General features: G+C 35.1%; 1 protein-coding gene across 1 annotated transcript in view; it reads left to right on the top strand.

Annotated features, from left to right (window-relative positions):
* ADAMTS20 (ADAM metallopeptidase with thrombospondin type 1 motif 20) overlaps positions 1–24884 on the top strand; it is a 165952-nt gene that overhangs the window by 37243 nt on the left and 103825 nt on the right. The window contains exon 4 of the mRNA XM_037162336.2: positions 19049–19308. Coding sequence (XP_037018231.2) covers positions 19049–19308 — 260 coding nt within the window. The remainder of the gene's footprint in view (positions 1–19048; positions 19309–24884) is intronic.

The following is a 24884-nucleotide window of genomic DNA, read 5'->3' as shown; positions in this document are numbered from 1 at the left end:
GTTGGTCCCAAAGAGCAATACACAAGGCACATCATCATTAAGTTACCCAAGATTAAAGACAAAGAGAGAATCTTAAAAGCAGCAAGAGAGAAGGAGTTACCTACAAAGAAGTGCCTTATAAGGCTATCAGCTGACTTCTCAAAAGAAGCCTTGCAGGCAAGAAGGGGCTGGAAAGAAGTATTTAAAGTCATGAAAGTCAAGGATGACCCTACACAGCAAAGCTATCATTTAGAATGGAAGGGCAGATAAAGTGATTTTCAGATAAGGTCAAGTTAAAGGAGTTCATAATCACCAAGCCATTATTTTAGGAAATGTTAAAGGAATTTATCTAAGAAAAGGAAGATAAAAAATATAAAGAATAAAATGACAACAAACTCACAAATATCAACATATGAACCTAAAAAAATAAAAACAACAGACAAAAACTAAGCAAACAACTAGAACTGGAACAGAATCAGAGAAATGGAGATCACATGGAGGGATTTGAGTGGGGAGGGGAAATGGAGGAATTGGGGCAGAAGGTACAGGGAAGAAGCATACTTGCTGGCATTAAATAGATGGGGAGAGGTAAAAATGGCATAAACAGAGAACTCAAAGAACTTATATGTACAGCCCATGGACATGAACTAAATGGGGGATACTGGAGGGTTGGGGGTGCAGGGTAGAAAGGGAGGTAAAGGGGGATAATTGGGAAAACTAGTAGCATGATCAATAAAATATTGTACTTAAAAAAAAGCCAATACTGGTATTAGTGTAAAACTGTCCAGAATTTTCAGTTATTTTCCCACTGCTGTGCTGTTTAATAATTTTGCGTGTCTACTAACAAATTGGGATTATCTGATGACTACCACTCATTTTTATTTTTATTTTTCACATATTTTTATTGTTGTTCAAGTACAGTTGTCTCCATTTTCCCTCCACAACTCCCCCCAACTAGCCATCCCCACTTCCCACCCTTGTTCCTACCTTCCCTTGGTTTTGTCCACATGTCCTTTATAGATGTTCTTGAAAACTTCCCCCTTTTTTTTCCCATTATCTTCTCCAACCTCCCCTCTAGTTACTGTCAGTTTGTTCTTTTTTCAATGTCTCTGGTTATATTTTGCTTGCTTGCTTGTTTTGTTTAATTTGAGGGATGAAGAGAGTGCAAATAGAAAGGTTAAGGAATTATTTAGGTTGTGACTTTAAAAATCTGATTGTACAGCAAGAAAATGAAAGAAATTTCCGAATGATCTCTATTTAGTATATCCACTGCCAGCCCTGGCGAACTCAGTCATAGCCTTCGGCTGGGGAGGAAATTTATGGTATAGAGTCAATAAATCAACAGCCTGCCCTTTGTTTCCCACTTCATGGTGGGCCAGGAGCAGGAGCACGAGAGCCATGTAATGCGTGTACAGGTCATCCCTGCTTCACATTCTGGGCTGGGGTTGGGCATTGAATAAGTGTGTGGGGGGAGGGGGAAGCTGACTGCTAAGAGGAGAATCTTGTTCTTGTTTTACACTAATAACTCTGTAGGATGAGGTCTCAATCTTGCCCCAACATGGATTTGTTTATCCATTTGTTCATTCATTTATAAAGTATTTGAGTACCTCCTTCACCTCTGGAGTTGCAGAGGTTCTGGGGCCTGCTTAACATGTCCCACAACCAGCCTGTACAAGTACAAGTTCAGTGAGGGAGGGAGAGAGGGTATCAGGAGATGAAGTCAGAGTGGTAGTGGGAGGCTAGATCGTGTAGTTATGGGTGAATCCAGGTGTGGGGCCTGAAGATCAAACAAACTGCTGAGGTTAAGAAAAATACAAAAATTGTGAATACAAAATTTCTAGGACCCAATCCAAGGCCTTGGAAAAAGACTTTGTAACTGAGGATTTTAAGCTGCTTTAGGTGCATAGTAAATCCACACACAGACCTTGTAAGTCACAGTAAAACTTCGACAATTACTCGAGCACTGGAAACCACTGTAGGATTTTGAACAGAGGAGTGACCCAATCAACTTGCATTTTGAAGGGATTACTCATTTTGTTGGATGCAGAAAAGACTAGCTGAACAAGGGCATGAGCCAGGATAGTTAGGAGAATACGGAAGTAATCATGTTGGGAAATGATAAAGTCTTGAATTAGGGTGGTAGCTATGGATTTAGTGAAAAGTGGCCTGACACTGTACATTTTGATGGACAAGCTGATAGGTGGGTGGATGGGTTTGGGGTTTAAGGGTTGAGAGTAAGAGAGTTGTCACAGTATATAAGGAGGTTCTCCTTGCTCTCTCAAAGCAAATGGAAGGATGGAGTTGTCATTTACTGAGATGGAGAAGACAGTGGGAACCAGAAGTTTCAGAAGGCGTATCAGGAGTTGTAGGCTTTAGACATTTTGAGTTTGGGGTGCAAATTAGAAATCTAAAGGGAGAAAAGAAGTAGATAATAGACTATGAGTTGGAAGGTCAGTATGGGGGTCTGGGCTTGAGATAATTTAAGAGTCAAACAACAATATTTAAATATATAAAACTGTTTGAAATTGTATAGGGAATGGGTTAGATACAGAAGAGAAAAATATCCAAGGATTAACTGTGGATATGACAATGTTTAGCAGCTGGGGAGATGAGGAGAAGAGTAGGATATTGAAAAGTAAAGGCCAGGAAGATAGTAAGACAACTGGGAAATGTGTGTCCCAAAACCTAATGAAGATAGATTTTTAAAAAGGTAGGACTAGTTATTTGGCTAAGTGGTACTGAGAATTCAAAGAATGTGATTTGGAGCTGATTATTGAGTTTTGCAAACTAGGAATGATTACTAAACTTATGCTGATTGGAATAGGTTCAAGAATATTTGCATGCATACAATTCATGAAACTAATATTCTAAAGGACAGTTAGATGAATTATCTTTAGGTCTTACTTTTTGGGGACTAATCCTGTTGTGGTATAAACCTTCATTAGAAAAAGATGATGTATTAACTTCGGGATTAGCATTAAATAAAATGAAAGAAAGTACTTGTTTGAAATAAGAGCTCATCTATCAATAATTTCAAACTTTGATTATTTTGCAAAACCTAAAAAGTGGTTACATTTATAAAAAATTATCAAAAGCAATAGTCAATAAAACCTTATTTTGTAAAACTAACTGAAATATTTTATAGGAATTAAATCTTATATAACATTTATTTTAAAAAGTATCCTTACGTGTGGGTCTGCTTTGGACATTGTCTTTTCTTCCACTGGTTCCTTGGTTTATCATTGTGCAAAAAGTGCCTTAAAAATATTATAGTTCTATTACAAGTCCCAAAATGTAGTAGAATACCTTGAGTGTATTCTTCAACATTGTCTTGTTTTTTTAATTTTTCAAATTATTTTATTGTTGTTCAATTACAATTGTCTGCATTTACTCTCCACCCCCCCACCCCAGCCAAGCCCACCTCCCTCCCTTGCTTCCACCCCACCTTGGTTGTGTCCATGTGTCTTTTGTAGTTGCTCCTAAAAACTCTTCCCTTCATTATTCCCTCCTACCTTTCATCCGGTTATTGTCAGATTGTTTTTAATATTGAATGTCAACTGTAATTTCATTTTGCAATTACAGTTGACATCCAATATTTTATATTAGTTCCAAGTGTCCAGCATAGTGGTTAGACAGTTATATAACTTACAAAGTGATTCCTCTGATAATTCATGTACTCCCCTGGCACCGTATGTAGTTATTACAATAATATTGACTATATTCCCTATGTTGTACTTCATGTCCTTGTAACTGTCTTGTAACTACTAATTTGTACTTTTTAATCCCTTCATCCTTTTCACCCAGTCCCTCCAGGTGCCCTTCCATCTGGAAACTATCAGTTTGTCTTGGTTATTCTTGACCCTTTGCATTTACATATAAATTTTGGAATCAGCTTGTTGGTTTCTATAAAATGAAAAAATATGATTGAATTTTATTGGATTAATTGATCAATTCGGTGAAGTGACAGCTTTATATAATGTATCTTTCAATCCATCAATATGGTATATTCATTCTTCCTTAATTTCCCACATTATATTTTATATTTCTTCCTGGGTATTTAGTCAGTTTTTAATTGTAAGTAGTATGATTTTTTAAAATTTCTTTTCCTAATTATTACTTCTGCATAAACATGCAGGGAATTTTTAATATCAAACTTACATTCAGCAACTTTGCTCATAGATTCTAATAGTTTGTTGTTATTTTGGATTTTGTACATGAACAAATATGTAGAACAGGAATATCAAACTCATTTTCACCAGGGGCCACATCAGCTTTGTGGTTGCCTTCAAAAGGCTGAATGTAATTTCAACTCCTTAACAGTTAAGGGGCAGTTACATTTATACAGTCCTAAAATTACCTTGGCCCTTTGAAAGCAACCGCAAGGCTGATGTGGCCCCTGGTGAAAATGAGTTTATTGTACACAGTTATTTCTTTCCTTTCAACCTTTCAACTTTTTTCTCCCCCCACCCAAATTGCTCTGGCTAGGATTTCTAAAACAATGTTGAATGGGAATGGCAATAATGAACAACCTTGCCTCATCATCAATTTTAGAAGGAAAGATATCAACCTTTTCTATATAAGTACAAGCCTGTTGGTTTTCCTTAGATGTCCTTGATATGGTTAAGGAAATTCCACTAAATTCCTAGCTGAAGACTTTTTATTTTGAGTGGATGTTAAATTTTTATCAGAACTTTTTCCCTTTGTGTATAGCAAGGAGACCATTTATCTTTACCTTTTGTTCAGTCAATTGATCCTCAAATGGCAAGTCCCCTTATGTTCTAACTCGACTGGATCTGGTAATACTTTCTTTAGAATTTGTACATCTATATTCATGATTGAATTACCTTTCAGATTTTCCCCAATTGTGTTAGGCAAAGAGCAAAGAAGATGGGTACCTATAGGAAGAGAGTGATTGAAATAATGGACCATAGTGCATGAGTTGTAAAAGGATGTCACCATTCTTATTTTATATACTTAATATTCATTTAGATTTACTTATCAGGTAAAGGACTCAAGGGAAAAGAATCCAATATATTTGGGGGGAACAATAAATGTAAAATTTTCTCTCTAAGGTATTAGAAAATTAATCAGCCATATAGCTCATTTTACAGTTTTCCCTTGGTTGGTCTAGCAAACAGAACTTAATTGAAAATGCTTAGTGAAGTAAATTTTAATCTTTGGCTCCCTACTGCTTAGCCATGTGATGCTTTCCTCTAGAAGAGGAAGGAAAGATTTTAATTATTTGCAATTAGAATCTGATTCAGTATTGGAGCATTCAGAAGCAAGCCCTGTTTAAAGACATCAAGGCATGAGACTGGCTCTCACAATGAGTACAATGCCAGAGAAAACTGCACAAGGATGATGGTGGTCCATATTCCTCATTTGGTGAGCATGGTTACTGCTGGAGTGAGAGGTGGGCTCACTGCCAGGTCAGGCGACAGATGCGCTGTTTCATGTGGAGAACATCCAGACCTCTGGGCCTACCCCAACAGGCTGCTTCCTTAGGCTTTTCTTCCTTGGAAAAAAGCCAGAACATGGAAGGGAAAAAACTCCATCGGACCTGTCAGTCTGCAGTCTGCAACTTCTTTTGCACATACACAAATGTAGCTGGATGTTAGATTAACACGGTGTTAAGTAAGATTGACAAATACATTCTTTTAAAAAGTTGTGTTTTATTCTGGGCTGTAGCATAACATCAAAATACAAAATACCCGCTTGAAATTAAGAGTTCAATCCATCAGTGATCTCAGAGTTTGATTTTCTCCACTTATGTTGAACACTAAAATGAGTGGACTTCATAAAAGCCAGCAAAGCCATGTGAAGAAAACTGATTCCATACTAAAGATATTACCCTAAGTGCTAGTATGATACCACATAGTATTTTTATTTTTAACATTTTTACATCTATTTAGTGACTACCTTTAATTAGACCTAAGTCATTTAATGTTAAATTTACTTTGGAAAATACCTTTTATTCTTGAAAACCTTTTAAGCAGATATTAATAGAGAAATATTTCACATGAGAATTTTATTTTTGGTCAAAAACTTTTTCAGTACAGAACCTGGAGGAGTCGATTATAATGCAAGAATAACATTAGAATAAAAATGAATAGGATAATCTTAGATTATATTTTAGATTTTTGTGAGTAATAACTTTATTTTTCAAAAATATTCAATGACAAAGCAGAAATTATAGTTAATAACCTAATAGCAAGTGCTTACACTCATTCCAACAAGTTATTTCATGTGGAAAAATAGTCTTATACCAATACTTGAATTCATAGAGCAAATAAAGAGATTATATTTGTAAATTCCCACTTTGAACTAACTTTGCATTTTGGGAGGATTTTAGCATGCTTAGTACTTAAAATCGTCTCAAAGCATTTTTGGAATGATTCCACATACATGAGGCAGATTGTCAGATAATGTGGGAACTCTCCTAGCTCAGCAGCAGCTCATGCAAAAGTCTAGAGAACAAAGGGCGTTGTATGTTGTCTGTTAAATCATAGTAAATGGAGGCTGTTTAGAAATGGACTGCCCTGAAGGCTTATCTGAAAATAGCAAGACAACACTGATAAGGTAGAGTTCTTTACTGTTGTCGATTTTAATAGCTTTAACGCTGCTATATTCTAACTTCAGCAGCCACGCACACTTACAAAATAAGCTCAGTAGATGTGTGTTCAACATGAAGTCTGATTTTTCTTTAAAAAAGAGTGAATTTACCTCGTAGGATTTGCAAACATCTTTTCAAGAAGTAATAGAGTGGGAGTTGGGAATATCACATTGTCGTATGTATAACTGTCCATCTAAATTCTTCCGGTTTTTGGTTAGTTTGTCTTAATCTCATTTTACAGAGAAAATCTGAAAGCCGACAAAATTTGGAGATGTGGAAGGGCTCTTTGTTAAATGCAAAGGGGTCCACAGTTCATTTTCTGTACTCTTCAACTGGAGAAGTTGGGAAGCCCAAAGCTGGAAGGAGACATCTAGTGAATATTCCTTTCCACAAAGAAAGAAATTTAAAAGTTTTGAATTTATGAATGAATGTGTGCTTATTTTCAACTCATGATCTCTGCAAGAATCCTTGATTTAGTTTATTAGGAAAATCTGTCTTACACATCTTTAGAGCAATCCCCATGGGCTGGCTTCTTGAGAATGTGGAAGAAAGGGTATTTGATTTGTAATACTTGACCAGTGTGCTCTTTGCCCTTTCAGCACACTGAGCAGAAGGAACTCGAGTTTCTTGCATGTAGGATTAATGGAAGTAATTGGGGGGTTTCCAGTGCCTTCCTTTTCCTTCTTTTAGGGCCACTAGAGTAAAAGGAAAGTACCAGACCTCTCTCAAGTCTATGCATTATAGAGCTAAATGCGTTTATGTCCAAATCTTGACTGAGCTCTATGATTCTGTAATGCAAGGAGACCTAGACCCGTATCTTCATGAATATGAGTAGCTAGTTGCTCTTTTAGCTTTGCAGGAGGCAGCATTTTCCATTATGACTCTGGCTACTAAATTCTTAGAATTCTGTGTGTATTGTCACATATGACCTTTTATAAGAGTCTTGTGATGTGGAATTCAGATGTAATCATTGATATTGAGGAAATCTGAATTCATTTCTTTGTTATGCCACTTATTCAGTTGGTGGCTGATGAAATTTTATGTAGCCTGTGTCACATGTCTGAGTTTCAAAATGTGCACTGTAATAGTAACTGATTCAGGGATGCAGTGAGGACTAATGATGTAATGACTCTTTTATGTTTCGAGTTTCAGCTGGCCACAGGCAAGTCCACACTCTTCTGCACTTTTATTAGTAGTAGGTGCAGTTCTAATTATTAACTTGTGAGTGTCTTTGAAATAAAGCACTTTATAAGCTTTATAAATAAAGCTTATAAAGCCACAATTCTGTAACAGTAGTTGAGGTTTCTAATAATATTGACAGAGGTCAATATTATTAGAAATCACAGAGGTCCGTAGAAATTTTGTCATAGAATAGTACTAATTTAAAAACTTGATAGGTTCCAAATTATACTTTATTATGTGACCATGGACAGTTTAATTAATATCCCCGTTCCTCATCTTCTTTATGTATAAAATGAGGATAATAGTATACCTACCTTATAGAGTTGTTAATAATAAAGAGATAACTTTTGTGTGTGTAATTAGTACTGTGTTTGTTGTTGACAATAGGAGTATTAGTAACAAAATTCAGTGTTGCAACATATGGCTTGATAGACCCTGAAAACAGTTTAAGTCATAAGAGGACAAATTGGATTTCACAAGCTATCTGATATGATTGCTCTTTATTTCAAAGCACACTCAATTTGAGTTGGGAACCTTGTTGGGCATTTAACAAGTGATTTGAAATGTTGATGGTCTAGAATATGCTTCATTTGATTTTATGCCCTTGTTGAGAATGGGTGGTTACATGTTATTGGACAAATATAGAGCTTGTTTTCTCATCTGGTCAAATACAGAGCAATTAGTGTCAGTTCTAGCCTCTGTACAGAAACTAGACTGGATTTCATACTTGAAATGAGGAAAGTCAAGGCAACCTCTTCATTTTTGAATTGCTACTGTTGTACATTACAATTAGTGTTACCCTTCCTAAGTTCTGGTCTGATAAACCTTCTTTTGCCTTGTTCCTCAATATATTCCTTTTTTTCCATCTCCTTTCCAGCTTTTCATCAGCCTTTCTTCCTTGTAATCCTTTTTGCTTCTTTTCATGAACATTTATTGAGCATTTGCTAGGTCAGAACACATTGCCTAAGTGTTCTCAGTCTTTAGAGAATTTATAGCTCAATGGTGGCGGTGGTGATGAGTGTGCTTAATGGTGGGCTGGTAGTGCTCAGGGGCTTGGACTCTATATTATGGGCAATGAAGATTCATGGACATTTTCTGAATAAGGATGAGATAAAAGGGATATTCCTAAAATGATTTTTTTGGACACAAATGAGGGATGAATCAGAAGGTCAAGAGACTGAAGATGGTGAGACTATTTGGGAGACCCTCTAATTTTGCATTCATGATTCTAATAACAGGTGAAAAGGACCTGAGGCCAGGGCATTGTTGGCAGCAGGTACGATACTAGGAACATTTGAAGGGGAAAGGGCAAAACTTGGTGATCTGATACAAAGGGTAAAGATGACCCCAATGGCAGCAGACAGTTTAGTGTGAGTTATGGATATTAGGAGATTATTTGCTCATAGCAGTAGAAATAGGGAAGCTGGAAATAAAAATAAAATGAGATACAGTTTTGTATACTTTGAATATGAGGTGATGGTAGGATTTTAAAGTAGGATAATGGCTTTCTAAATACATTCTTTAACAATAACTTGACAAAGTAGAGATTACCCCCACCCCATCTATAAAGTAGCTATGTTAACGATTTCTTCCTATAATGGTGAGAAGTGAATTTAAGGGATGCAGGAAAACTGTTTAATAGGTTGCCTACACCTAAAATAAGTCATCAATTATGTTAGCTATTAATACTGCCATCAAATCCTTAATCCTGAAACATAGTTAGATTTATATTGTATTCATTTCTAAGGTCAGATTCTAGCTCTGTCCCAGGCCACTGATAGAGAATGAGGCCAAGTTTTGAGTACATCTGTATCACAGAGTACAGTTAAGAATCTCATTTCATGCATTGTAATTCTACTCAAAGTTAGTACATGATCCTATTGTAGCTTAAAGTAATTTGCTCAAGCAGGCCAGCCAGATTCCTAGTCTGGGAGAGTGACTAGTAGCTGTTTCACATTATTGGTGGTATGCTAGACCCATGCTCATCAAAGAGTCCATCTGCAATGAGATAAGAAGTTGATACTGGAATGTAAATCAACATACTGCCTTCATTATCAAGAAGCTCTGGCTTTGGAAGGTTGTCAACTGAACTTAACAGTACAAGTAAACCACTTTTGAACTGTTTATGTAGAGAACCACAGATTTCCAGAGTAAGATAACTGGAGTGTCCAGTTTTTTTTCTTAAATAAGCCTAGATCTATTTCAAAATTATATTGGAACCACATGTACTAGAGAATTGGTCAAAATTATTTTTCAAGGTGTGGAACATTTCAGTAGAATTATGTGTTTCTAATTATATTATTGTTTAATAATTTTTAGTAGTTTATATTTTTATGGATTATTAACTCTTAACAATCTTCTTGCACTTCAGAATACAGTATGCAATAATGTTCTATTCACTGAACATCATTGTTGCATTATGTTCGTGGTTTGATGGTTTGTTTTGGTCTAAATTAGCTTTAGGTTGTTTACACTTGTTATTAATAAATGACAAGACATTATTTTAGCATTTGACTTGATGGAACATAAATAGAAAGACAAGCATTCCATAGGAATGATATAATTGAGTTGACAAATAAGCTTTGAATATGCTCATTTATTTAGGGTATTTGAAAAGGTCACTTCATCATCATTTATTAACTGTGATGAAGTATAAACATCAAAAAAGATAATGAGATAAAATGTTTAGCCTGTTAAATAGTTATACATGCTGTTTTTAGAAGTAATACTATAATTAGAAAACTATAGTAATAAAACAAGTTCATTGCAGTTACTTTAAAGGCAGACAACTGTACTTGAAGAACAATAAAACTTTTTAAAAAGTGCACTGTGAAGTGTTTGGTAGTTTTGCTTTCCCCCTCTTCAGGTATACCTAATACAGCCAAAAATCTTTGAGGTGTATATTCCCACACCTTTGGCTCACTCAAATTTTATGAAGATACATTTGTACATTTAGTAAAGTTTTTACAAAAAGAGGACTATACTGTACACAATACTTTGCCACTTATATTTTTTTAAAACTTAAAAATGCAATGTGGACATCCTTCCACAAATGCATAGACCTAATTTATTTAACAGCTGCATAGCCTTCCCAATACTTAATTATTACTGTGTTGAGCATTGTTAGTTTGAAAAGTTCTAAAATGAGTCTCTTGTATTTTTTAGTCTTTAAAAACTACTCATCTGCAGAGTCATGAAAAGTCTTTAATATTCATATGGTATATTTCACTTTGTCTTCTTACTGAAACAATAGTGGATGATAGTGAGGAGAGCTGTCATATTATTTTTTATTTTTAAGTATATTTCATTTATTATGCTCTTACAGTTGTCCCAAGTTTTTCTCTCCTTTATTCCCCTCCATCCTGCACTCCCTCTGCCCCTTCCAGTATTCCTTCCTCCTCACTTCATGTCCATGGGTTGTACATATAAGTTCTTTGGCTTCTCCATTTCCTACACTATTCTTAACCTTCCCCTGTCTATTTGCTGCCTACCAATTATGCTTCTTACTCACTGTGCCTGTCGCCCCCATTCTCCCCCTTCCTCCCCTCCTTCTCCTCCTCTTCCCCACTGCTAACCCTCTGTGTGATCTCCATTTCTCTGATTCTGTTCCTGTTCTAGTTGTTTGCTTAGTCTTTGTTGTTGTTTCTTAGGTTCAGTTGTTGATAGTTGTGAGTTTGTCACCATCTTACTGTTCATAGTTTTTGATCATCTTCTTTTTCTTAGGTAAGTCCCTTTAACTTTTCATATCTTATGGGCTTGGTGAGGATGAATTCCTTTAACTTGACCTTATCTGGGGAGCACTCTTTCTGCCCTTCATTTCTAAATGATAGCTTTGCTGGATAGAGTCTTCTTGGATGTAGGTCCTTGCCTTTCATGACTTCAAATACTTCTTTCCAGCCTCTCTTGCCTGCAAGGCTTCCTTTGAGAAATCGGCTGGTAGCCTTATGGGAACTCCTTTGTACATAACTCTCTCCTTTCCTCTTGCTGCATTTAAGATTCTCTCCTTATCTTTAATCTTGGATAATTTAATCGTGATGTGTTTTGGTGTGTTTCTTCCTGGGTCCAACTTCTTTGGGGATCTCTGAGTGTTCTAGTCTCTCATGTCTAGATTGGGGAAGTTTTCCTTTATGATTTGTTCAAATAAGTTTTTAGTTTATTGCTGTTCCTTTTCTCTTTCTGGCACCCCTATGATTCAAGTGTTGGAGTCCCAGAGGTTCCTCAGCCTTTCTTCACTTTTTTGAATTCTTGTTTCTTCATTCTGTTCCGGTTGGGTGTTTATTTCTTCCTTTTGTTACAAATCGTTGAGTCCCAGTTTCCTTTCCTTCACTGTTGATTCCCCGTATATTTTTCTTATTTTCCTTAGTATGGCCTTCATTTCTTCCTTCATTTTGTGCCCAAACTCAGTTATCTCTGTGAGCATCCTGATCACCAGTGTTTTGAACTGAGCATCTGATAGGTTGGCCATCTCCTTGTCACTTAGTTCATTTTCAAGAGTTTTGATCTGTTCTGTCATTTGGGCCATATTTCTTTGTGTCGGCACTCCTCTGTTATGTTGTAAGTGGCAGAGCCTTAGGTGTTCCCCAGGAAGGAGCTATGCACATCATTGTGTTTTGGTGCTGTACGTGGGGGAGGGGTCAGAGAAGTAACAATGCCACTTGCTTGCTTGGCTCTAGCCCCACTTTCTGTCACTTCCCCCACGTCCCACAAGTGGATTGTGCCCTTTCTGGTGCTAATTTGCAGGTTGGTGGGCTTGTGTATGTTCTAGGATCCTGTGGGCCTCTCCAGTGGACTCTTCTGTGACACTGGGTGTTCCTCCTGCCTTTGCAACCCTCACAGGTTTTTATAGGCAGAGGTTTTGTGGCTTTAGTTTTCTGCTAAAACCCTGGGAAGTGCAGTATGTCTCACTCCCCAGTTGTTCCTCCAAGTTTATCTGCTCATGAATGTGGGAAATCCTGTCTGCCAGCTGCTACCTCACCTGCCTGGTCTACCACCTTGCTGGATCCTCTCTGCCCCAGCTTCCAATTTCTGCCCCTTCTACCAGACTGGATAAATGTCTTCTTTAACTTCTTGGCTGTTGGACTTTCGTGAAGTTTGATTTTCTGGCAGTTCTGGTTGTTTTTTGTTTTGAAATTGGTTGTTATTCTTCTTTGGGTTGTGTGAGGAGGCAACCTTTTGGCCTCCGCTTGGCCAAAACTGGTCATATTTTTTCCATAGCATTTAGTTTTGTATGTTATTGTTTGTTGAGAGCTTAATAATATTGTACATATCATGAATATATGAACCAATATAAAGTACTACTTGAACAGTAACTGATATGCAGCCATATAATTCTGCTTCCATGTGCCCTCTCATTTTGTCCACCTGCCTCTTGGTCATCTGAGTTGACCATCATTCTAAATCTCTCGTTTGTTATCTTTTTACTTTCTTCTTATGTAGTTAGTTGTACTCATGTTTTTATACAAATTTATTTTTTATTTTAGCTTTTAAACTGTATAAAATACATTGTAATTTATTGATAAAAATACAAAATAATTTTCAAAATAAATTATACAGTGACAAAACTTAGAGTGACTAGATTCATACTACCCTCTGCTAAAGTATGAAATTAGTTTTCTTCTAAATTTAGACAAAGTTGTATAGAATATTTTCTTATTTCATTTGCTTTAGAGATTAAACTCTCGAGATGTGTATAGTTTATACTGTAGTTGTTATTAAATTATGATTCTTTTATTTTACCTTTTAACAACTTTCATTATCAACCTCTCTTTTAGTTGTTAAAACCACTGACTCTGCAGCAGGATCCCAGGATCCAAACCTCAGAGGTGCACATATTTGTTAATATATGGCTGGATTTTATCACCCCAATTCTAGAAAACTTTTGTTTGGGTTTTTTTGGTAGGCAAAGTTGCACCATTCACCTTTATTATAATAAATGATCTACTCAGCTTTGTTCCATTTATTTTTCAGCTCTGTTAATGATCATTTGTGTGTGTGTTCTGTAATTTCTATATGTTATAGATTACTCATCTATAAAATGGAATTAACAGTAGTACTCATGCTATACCAATGATTGAATACAAGTAAATTTACCAGAAATGTACTTGGCCTACAATAAGCAATATGTGCTAGATGTTATTTATATTAAAGATGCTCTAATGTTGTTTCTTTTTCCCCTATTTCATTAGTATTGCTGACTTTATTTTCTTTAAAATTATACACCTCTCCTTAGAATGAGAAGTTCTGTGGGTATCTGTTTTTCTTTGGTATTGTGCTTATTTTTGAGTTACATATTCACACTTATGGTAAACAATTTAAAAGTAAACAGTAACTGTATTCCTTTTGCACTAAGCTATGTGGGCCTATGTACCCTTCTCCCCTGCTGACATTTTTCAAAGTGATGTGCTTATTCTTATGTCACCAGCGGTACATGAAAAGCTCAGGTGTATCATGTTATTTTACCATGCCTTGTTTTTGTCAATGTTTTAAATTTTAGCCATTTGAGTAGGTGTATAATCATGTTCCATTGTTTTAATTTGCATTTTTCTGGTTCTCAGTAATGTTTTGCATCATTTTAACATTTATTGCTTTTAAGTTTTATCTTTGGGGAAGTATTCAAGTCTTGCTTATTTTTATTGTCTTTTTAAAATCCATTTGTAATTATTAATTATATGATCTGTATATAAGTTTTTTGCTGTTTTTACATATATTGCAAATACCCTCTCCTCCAATAATTTTTGTTGTTGTTGAACACAAGTTCAATGTCTTAATTTAGTCAAATGAATAGACTTTATAATTACTGCTTTTTGTGTCCTATGGAATCCTTTAAAAAAAACAAGATCATGAAGATATTCTGTTACAACACTTTCTAAAAACTTCATGAAACAAGTTTGGTGTTGTTGCCTTCTTTTCAATTCTTTTAAGAGTATTTGAAAGAGTACTACTTTTTAAACGTTTAGTGGTATATTTGGTGAAGAACTTTGAGGTTGGATTTTTAAAGGAATAATTGATTAGGATTCATTTTTTAAAAGAGTTATGTAGGTATTTAGACTTCATAATTCTTTATGGGTCCGTTTTGATTGTTATACTTTTTGACACATGTTCTTGGAAACATTTCCACATTTGTTTGCATCAAGTTGCTTATATCCTATTAATGTCCAAAGGGTCCTAATTTTGGTAATTTTTTCCTAATTTTAGTTATTGATTAATTCCTACAGAATTGAATCTTTAAATTTTAAATTTATATATTCTTTTGACTAGAAATTTTTTTCCTGTGCTACATTGTCTTCTTCAATGTTTTTATTCCAGTTTGGAGTTCTTATTTATTTCTTTTGTTTTAGCACAGAGCCATCTATTCTAGCTTGCTTTCTCGGTCTGACTCCTCCAAGACCCACTGCTTCCTTAGTTGGCTTGTGTTCCTCTTTTACTTGCTTGTATTAGCTGGACATGGTTGATTTCTCAGCATCCAGGCAGAACAGACTATGAGAGATTTCCTAGATAGTGAGATATTGACAGGCTTTGGTAACCAGCCACTCCGCTTTAAATTTTACTATTTTAGATACCTCATAAGGGAAATCATACAGGATTTATATTGTGACTGGCTTATTTTACTTAGCATAATGTGTAACAGAATTTCCTCCTTTTTGAGGCTGAACAATCCATTGCATATATATCACATTTCATTTACCATTTATCCATCAGGCATTTGGGTTGCTTCCATCTTTGGGCTGTTGTGAATAATTCAGTCACCATAGGTGTATAGATATTTCTTCAAGACTCTGCTTTCAATTCTTTTGGATATAGACTCAGAAATAGAGTTCCTGGATCACATAGCAGCTCTAGCTGTAATCCTTTGAGACACCTTTATGTTGTTTTTCACAGTGGTCCCACTGTTTTATAGTCCCACCAACAGACTGCAAGGACTAATTTTCCCACATCTTCACCAGCACTCATTTCTGGGTTCCATTTTTTTTAAGTAGCCATCCTAATGGGAGTGAAGTGATATCTGATTATAGTTTTGATTTGCATTTCTCTGATTGGTGATGTTAAGCATCTTTGCATATGCTTATTAGCCATTTCTATATTATCTGGTGAAATGTCTATTCAAGTCATTTGCCCATTTTTAATACGGTTATTTTGTTTTTGTTGTAGATTTATTTTTTAACTATGTTCTGGGTATTAACTCTTTATGTATAATTGCAAATATTTTCTCTCATTCAGTAACTCTCCTTTTCACTCTGTCCTTTGTACAGACTTTTAAAATTTTGATGTAGTCCCATTTTTTCTTTTTTTCTTTTGTTGCTTGTGCTTTTGTGTCATAGCCAAGAAATCATTGCCAAATCCAATGGCTTGAAGCTTTCCTCTGTTTCTTTTAGGAGTTTGAGTTTTGGGTCTTACTTTTAGGTCTTTTTATCCACTTTGAGTTGATTTTTATGAATGATTTAAAATAAGAGTCCAATTTCATTCTTTTGTATGTGGATAGCCAGTTTTTCCAACACCATTTGTTGAAGAGACTGTTCTTCCCACATTGAATTGTCTTGGCACCAGTGGTGAACATCATTTAACCATACATACGAGGGTTCACTTCTGAACTCTGTATTCTATTCCATTGGCTTATATGTTGTAAAACATTCTTACACAAGTCTTTTTATGAAAACCTTGTGTGTTTTCCTTCTCTTAGGTGTATATGTAAGAGTAGAATTACAGGGTCACGCAAAAGATACACATCTGACTTCACTTAGAAATTGCCGGGAAGCTTTGCAGTGTGGTTGTACCAATACTTGGTCTTATAGTTCTTTTAAATTTTAGCCTTTTGGATATGTACAGTCATTTTGTCTCTCAGTTGAATTGTTATTGAGCACTTTAAGTTACCTGAAACTTATCCTGAAATATGTGTTCACTTATTATTTTATAGTATAAGCTTTATGAGGTGCTATTTTGTGCCTCAATTTCTAAATGTTTCCTAAGATACAGAAGGTACTCAATAAATGTTTATTCTGAATGAATGAAATAGATGAGTCTGAATAAATTAAAGCATGAATATTTACTTTTTTTCCTGAAATTGCTGAGAGTTGTTCATAAGCATAGCTGGGATCTTTTCCAGGATCTAATAGTTGGTCATGGATATTTTAGTGGCTGAATCACTCCAGGAGGAAAAAATGGTAGAACCAAGTATTACAACTATACACTGTTTGCTGAAAGCCCAGAATCTCCCACTAAGAAAAAATTTAAAACCCAAGAGCACAGTAATATTAAACAGCAGAATATCCTGGATGTATGGATCAGTTGGTTGAAGGCCCATATGCCAAAAAGTCGTGGGTTCAATTTCTGGGCAAGGCACATACCTCAGTTGTGGGTTCCATCCCCGAATAGGGCACATACCCAAGAACACTGATGATTCTCTCTCTCCCCCTCTCACCCACCCCCCCTCACACACACATACACACCCTTCCTCTCTCTAAAATCGGTGAATATATCTTGGTTGAGGATTAAAATAATAAGATAAAAGGCAGTATGGTGTTAGGAACTAAAAAAATGTATCTGTGGAAACAAAGTTTAAGAACTTTAATTTTTTTGTACATCAATTGGATTTTTGCTTTAAAATGAAATAAATTATTTATGTAAAAAAGTCTTATATTTATGTCTAATTCTTATAGTACAACTAAATATTAATTGCTTTGGTATTCATTATTTGGCTTATTAAGTATCCACGACATTTTATATCTTATCTGAATATTTTGGTTCATTTTTCTGTTCAAAATATTCAGTTGCCCCAAAAATCAGTTTACTTTTTTTTCCATAAAATAAGACACATTTTTCATTTTCACCAATAACTTTATTGATTTGGATATTTTGAGTATATTGGTTATCTACTGCTATTGGCTTCTAGTGGGTGGAGGCCAGGAGTGCTGATAAACATCTTCCAATGCTTAAGACAGCCCCTCAGCAAAGAATTGTTTGGACAGAATAACAATAGTACCAAGAAACTTCACAGACCACTTTTGACATAGTGGTCAGTCAAAGCACCTTCTCCATATATTATTACATAAATCTTATTTTGCACTTTGGTTGTGTTTTACCTTTCTTGAAATAATAAAGCATAATACATGGAAATACTGCTTTTTAAATCTTAAATATTAAAATGGCTACACAAAAATTCACCAATTCTGATTTTTTAATACATGCACACTGATATGACATTGTTACAATACAGTCTAACAAAATTGTTTTGAATGAAGTTAAAGACAACTAAGCACTACTAGAGCCATTGTACAGAAAAACCAAATGAACTTTTGGGCCATCTTAATACTTTCACCAAACAGTTGTTAGTAAACTAGAGAAAAATAAGAAAGGAGAGGAGAGGAGAGGAACAAACTGAAGAAGGAAAATAGAACAATCTCTCATTCTACCCATGAATTTTTCCATTAGCATAGATATGCAAGAATTTAATCATATGTGGAATCTAATGAACAAACTGAACTAACAAGAAAAATGGAGACAACTCATAGATTGCAGGATGACAGCTAAGATGGGGAGGCATGGGGTGGAGGGACTGAGCAAAAAGGAGAAAACTCATGGACATGGATAACAGTGTAGTGATTGTGGGATGGGTGGAGAAGGGTGTAAAGGGACTAAACGGTAATGGAAAAAATACTGTAACAAACAAAATTTAAAATCATTTATGGAAATTGCATAGGACTTAAAAGTGGTTGCTGTAATCTCCAATATTCAATAACTTTAATATATTTATATAAGTGAACATATGAAATAGTCCAGGTATTTTATATAATTCAGTATTACAAATTTATGTCAACATTTCATTTTCTAAGTTTGAAAAGCTACCTGTAGTTGTACAGGTTGATTTTCTGTTTTTGGTGCTCTTGACATATTGTATAACACAAGTATGTTTTCTTCTATCATTTTATCCTACAAAGTGTGATTACTCTGTAGTGACACTAAATGGCATTGGTAAATCGAGGGCTCAGTTTATCTAATGAGAAAAACATAGGAACTCTTGATTTTATTTTCTATTCAGTGGTGAATGTTTTTGAATAGTTATAGCTGTTTACGTATACTTAGCTACATTTTGTTAGTGTAATCTGTAAAAATAGGAACATTGTATTTAATATGAATAGTATTGCTCATAATGCTGTATAACATAATTTAAAATAATTTTTGTCCTTTTATTGTGCCATATTAAATATTCTTGACAATGCTATTTTGTGTCCTTTTTAGCCAAATAATTTAATAATCACACACTATGTTCTTTTTCTGCAGAGAGTCAAATAAAGAAAACCACGTTACAATTTCACAATGGCAGCAACATGAATGAAGATCTTATTATAAAAAAGGAAATAGTTTTAGGACACCCCTCAAAAAATATATCACTGGAAAATGAAGGAAGTCGATTACATTCCAGGAAAAAACGTTTTTTATCATATCCGAGATACGTGGAAGTTATGGTGACCGCTGATGCTAAAATGGTTCATCACCATGGACAGAACCTGCAGCACTATGTGCTAACTCTGATATCCATTGTAAGTACACTGAAGTCCTTTCTATCTCCTAAAATGTTTGGCATAATATTTTTCTCACATTTAATTTTTAAAAAGTTTTCCCAAATTCTAGATGTAAACAAATTATATCTAGGTTTAAGGCATAAAATCACTAAGTAAACTTAGTTTAGTTAGATGCATAGCAAGTATCCTGTTCTGTTATTTGGATAACTTTTTAAAACATTTAAAAAATCTCTGAAGCCACTTAGGAAAGATGCTTGATTTTCTTCATGGTGTGAATGGCTTCTGCCCCCTAGTGACAGGGAAGATCCTAGTAGCATTGATCTTTTGCCCTTTGAGTTCTAAAAATTTCACCCTATATTTGTGTGGAGAGGAGAGTACATTATTTTTTACTACTGATGCATTGGTGAAATCAGAAATCGGGGTGCACGATATTTGAAGTTATAAATATACTCAGGGGGCTAAAACTTAGGCTATTGCTAATAGAACTGCTTTAACAAATTTGGGTTGTAAGGTCATGAGTGCCTTCTCTGATGGTAATCTCTCTGTCGTGCTGTGGTGGTGCTGGTGTCCACAGAACAGGATTCTAGTGCCAGGAAGGAGCACCCCACCTGGGTTAGTGGCATCACTTTATGTCATATATACACACATATGTATATATACATACATACGCACATACATCCATCTACTGTTTGGTATAGTTTGAGATCTAGGGCCTGCTGATTTGGAGCAGTTACTAAAAGCACCCCCCCCTTTCATGCTCATAAGTATCCTGGTTTAGTTGATGAATTCTATGGTCACATATTTATACATATTTATACATGGTATTGGAACATATTTCATGGCTGAATATGCCAATAAAATACCTTTACTCACATACAGGAAATTCAGGCCCACTTGGTTGAAAAGATTTGTCCAGAACACATAGATAAGCCATTTGTAAATTTCCCTTAGAAATCCCCAATTAAATTCTTTGTGACTTCAAGATCCTAAGACCCAGTTATTTTTCTTACATACAATGTTTTATCTTAAATTCTTATCAGTGCTAGGTATACATGGTCTGTGTTGCCTAAACACAGTATCTGGTACAAAGTGGGCACTCAATAAATAGTTCTTGAAAGAAAAAAAATGAACAACTAGGCAATTAAAGTAATACTAGGTAATTAAAGTAATTCCCTAGTAGACAAAAAGAGATAATCCAAAACTTTTCCTGAGATTTGTATGATATAGACATCTACTTTTATTGTTTAATTGAATTTTTAAAACGACAGCAGAGCTATACGTAGACATTTATACTGATGACACTTTATGTTTACTTCTGAATTTGAAGTACACATCGAGCTATGTAATTATCTAGATGTACAGTTATCTAGATGTGGGTGTGGCCTGCTCATTCTGAAAAGGGGCTTCTAATGAGAGCACTGACCTGGAGATGAATTGATAGGCGGGAAATGGTATCAATTATACAGAACACTGTGGGATAAACTGAAATTTTAAATGTTTAGAGGAAACGATACTCTTTAAGAAAATGGGGGGAGGTAGTGATACTGAAGAAAATATTAGATTTTGTAAGCATAACAGGTTTTGAAGCTGATTAAATGACATATGACTCTGGTATCCGTGCTCTAGACATGCTAGCTAGATGGACTCAGGGAACACAAGGGTCATTGGGGAATAGCTACATGCAGTGACAGTGGTAATGCCATCTTCCATAAAGTTGTATTATCTATATTTTACATTAAACATCAGTTAATATCTTTAGAACATACTGTGGCATGTACCTTGAGATAACTGAAGTTGTCCATGGGAGTTTTAAAGCCAGAGTTTATCAAGGGCAAAAGCAGACCTTGTGGCTTCATGGACAGTGTTAAATCTGCTTCTGCAATTGCCGGAAGCCACAGACCAATGCACACACACATTCTGTAGAGTTTCAGTTTCATTAGGAGGGGAGTCAATGAAGACGGAATGTTTGTAGATGCAGTCAGCTGATTTCTGTTAAGCTTGCATTCACTGCGAGATAGCTTCTGCAGCAGGGTTGAGGAAGAGGAGAACGTTCCAAATACAGATGGGGTAGCCAGAATAATTTAGGAGGCTAAGTTTCCCTTTTGAAGGTAGTTTGGGGTTTGTATAAGCTTTTTTCCCTCCTCTGAGGTCCAATTTCAGATGACTTCTGAATTACCTACATTTAGTGTGTTATTTTTTCCTCTTTCATTGAGATACTGTTCAGAAAAGGATATAAAAAAGCAGGCTTTAGGGTTTTGTACATAGATGATTATTTTATTAGTGAAAAACTGATCACAGCTAATATTTGTAGATACAAACAAGTGAAAGGTGAAAATAAAGTTGGAGAAAAAGTGACATGTTTTTCCTGGGACTCTCTTAGTTTTAGTGTTAAGTCTTACGTCCCTGAAAAGCCATCAGTCCTGGTCTAACTGGCACAGCTGGTCACACAGGACAGAAAGATTGCAAACTGTAGTCCGGCTCCTTTCACCTCCACTTGTGCAGCCTTGTCCAAATGGCTGTAAAGAGTAAGAGGAACGCTGTCTCCATGTAAGCATGCCCAGATGTTTGCAGTTGAGGAAGGGGCCGATTCAGGTTTTCCATGTTCTGTCCTCATTTATAAGAAGGCATTAACTACATTTATTCAAACACACTCAGGATATTGATAATGTTCTCAGGCATAGTAATTTAGGGGGGGAAAAACCAAGAAAATGTTATTTAGACTTGGAATATGAGTGAGAGCCATTTATGAGAAAGTTCAAAGTGATGAAAAGGAGTTTTTGTGTGTTGAACTCCACATATAAGGAGGGAATTGCTGAGTACTTTCAGCATTGAACTATAGGATTATAATTTAGAGAGGTTATCAATCCTTACCCACCCTGCATGTAGTAAACAATTGTGCTATCTTAAACTTTTTTCTTTGCTTTCAGCAGTTTAACAAATGTCTGAGTGCATTGATAGAGAAATGATAGAGAAATAATTCACTTTTTAGTGTTATACTCATGTTGTAAAAATAGCTTAGTGATCTCTAGACAGAGGGTTTTAGAATTAACATCAAAATTAGCTGGGAAGAATGCAATTGTGGTGTAGAGTATATCTAATGAAGTAAGTGTGTTAAATGAGCAGTGGTGTTCAATTACTTGCTGTTCCAAAACTTCTATCCTTAGAGAATTTAGGTGACATTATCACATTAAAATGGCACTTATGTATGCATTATCAAACACCAAAGTATGTATAAAGTAAGGCAATTACTTTCTTCAACAAATTCATGTTGATAATCAATGACTTAACTGTTTAACAAACCTTGAAATATTTGTCAGAGACCTCCACGCTCAAAGGTGCTTACAAGGGTTTGACTTCACTGTTCACCGTGTTACAGAGTTAATCATGTAAACTTGAGTATCCTGTGATACTCGGGGATCAGGCCTGTTTATTAAACACAGTTACTATTATCTAATGGCACTAATCAACTAAACACCCTCACTTATGTTACATTTCATTACGTTGACTTAACATTATTGCTTTTGGTTGTGTTGCTTTTACTGATGTTCTCCACAGTGGGGAAATTTTCAACCTCACCAAAATAAAAACCAATGACATACTTTCACACTTCATGACCATTTACGTTACCTTTTCCTTTCTTCAACTCAGTGTACTGCTTATTCTTTATTCTTTGCATCCATTGACATTGTACATATGGAGAATGTCATCATTTTCTAATTTAACAAATGGTCTTTCTGACAAGAGTAGTGATCTTGGTAAGCAAAATTTATTTACTTATGAAATCAGTTTCTAATAGATGACTTTGAAGGTTATAAGATAAATTACTCCTGGGGATATAAGTAAGGTACAGCAGGGTGACTATAGTTAACAACACTGTGGTGTACATTTGAAAGTTGTTAAGGGAATAGATCTGAAAGTTCTCATAAGAAAAAAAAAACTGTGTGATGATAGATTTTATCTAAACTTATTTTGCAATATACATACATCTCATTATGTTGAGATATATATCACAACCTAAACTAATATATCTTATGTCAGTTCTCTTAATTTAAAAAAATGGCTAAAAACAAAAAATGAAAGCAGCTTCTAAATGTTATATATGAACATTTGTTGAAACTATATAGAAATTATTTCAAAATGATTTGTCAGTATAGTGATAATTTTTCATGCTATGTATAAAGTATATTATACCTAGAATTTTCCTGAAAATATTTAAACGATATAATTCATATCATTTCTATTCCTTTTACTAAATCTCTATGAACCAATGCTTACTATTTGAAACCTGAGTAGAAATGAAATGAACACTATATACTGGGGAAACACATACTTAAAGATTAAAAGATTAAATACATTTTAATAAGGTCAATAAAAATTCTAATACATAACACTCCCAACTGCAGTAATTATAGTAATAAAACAATATTACATACCTTTATAGCCTTGAGATGGTTCATCTGATTCACAATTAAGCTTAGTTATTCAGAAATAGCATCTTTAAGCATTCAAATATAATAAAATACATATATTGAGTATAAACATATAGGATAAAGGGCAATATGTAAAACAGTAGGAGCATACAATTAAATGAAGATATGACTTTTTAAAAGAAACACCATTCTAATATAAAGACAAAATATCAGGTTCTGAGGGGTTTTGGTGGGGTGCATATATAAAAAATTATTCATATCGAACCATGTGCATCTTTTACCCTGAGAAAAGCAAGTTTAGGGGTAGAGATCATGCCATGTTCATCTCTGTATCTGTGAGCACCACACACAGTGTTTGACAGTGGGTATTTAATACATATTTCAGCAAATAATGAAACTGCTGCCCTCAGATCTTTTGCTTTGCAGTTGGGTGTACTCTGCTAACTAATTTGAAACACATGAACCGAAACTAGCATTGTATATAACATAAGCCCTTTATTCTGAAAAAGTTTTATAAGTAGTATTAACAATAACTAGCATTGACGCCTATGACCCAGCCCTAATGTAAGTGGCTTTTGTGCACCATTTCACGTAACCCTCATGGCAGCCTGATGGGTAGGTATCATCCAACAGTGGTTGTTGGAACTTGAACCTGAGTCTGTTTAACTTAAGGGCCATGCTTTATAACATTATCTGTATTGCATAATAAATGATATTGAATTATTTTTCCTTAGACTTGAAGGACATTTTGCTGTAGTGACATATTTTAAAATATGCTATCAGGGCACAGGGAATATGTTTCCAATTTCCAGTCTGGTCACTTTTCAGTAAAGGTGCAGCATCTGTTTCCATCTGGAACTGTAAATATTTTTTGGTTGTACGTTTTATAGCTTACATTATAACATCCAGGTTGTCATTGGTGGTCAACACTTTGGGGGCAATGAGTAGAGAAAGAAGCCATTTGGATACTCAGAGTGCTTTGGCTTTCTCCTCTGGTGTGCTGTGAATGTGAGATGACCTGGGACTAAGGGGTCTTCATGACCATCTTATCTTTAGGGGGGAAAGCCTTTGTGCATACCTTTGAGAGGCACTGTTTATCTTGTAATTTGACTTTGAAAAGCATCTACTTCTAAACTCACAGAATCAAATATGGGTATACTTTGT

This window comes from Artibeus jamaicensis, unplaced genomic scaffold, assembly GCF_021234435.1.
Source record: "Artibeus jamaicensis isolate MK-2021 breed Jamaican fruit bat unplaced genomic scaffold, CSHL_Jam_final contig_233, whole genome shotgun sequence".
Lineage (NCBI taxonomy): Eukaryota > Metazoa > Chordata > Mammalia > Chiroptera > Phyllostomidae > Artibeus > Artibeus jamaicensis.
Note: the sequence above shows the minus strand (reverse complement) of the source record. Positions and strands in the feature narration are given on the sequence as shown.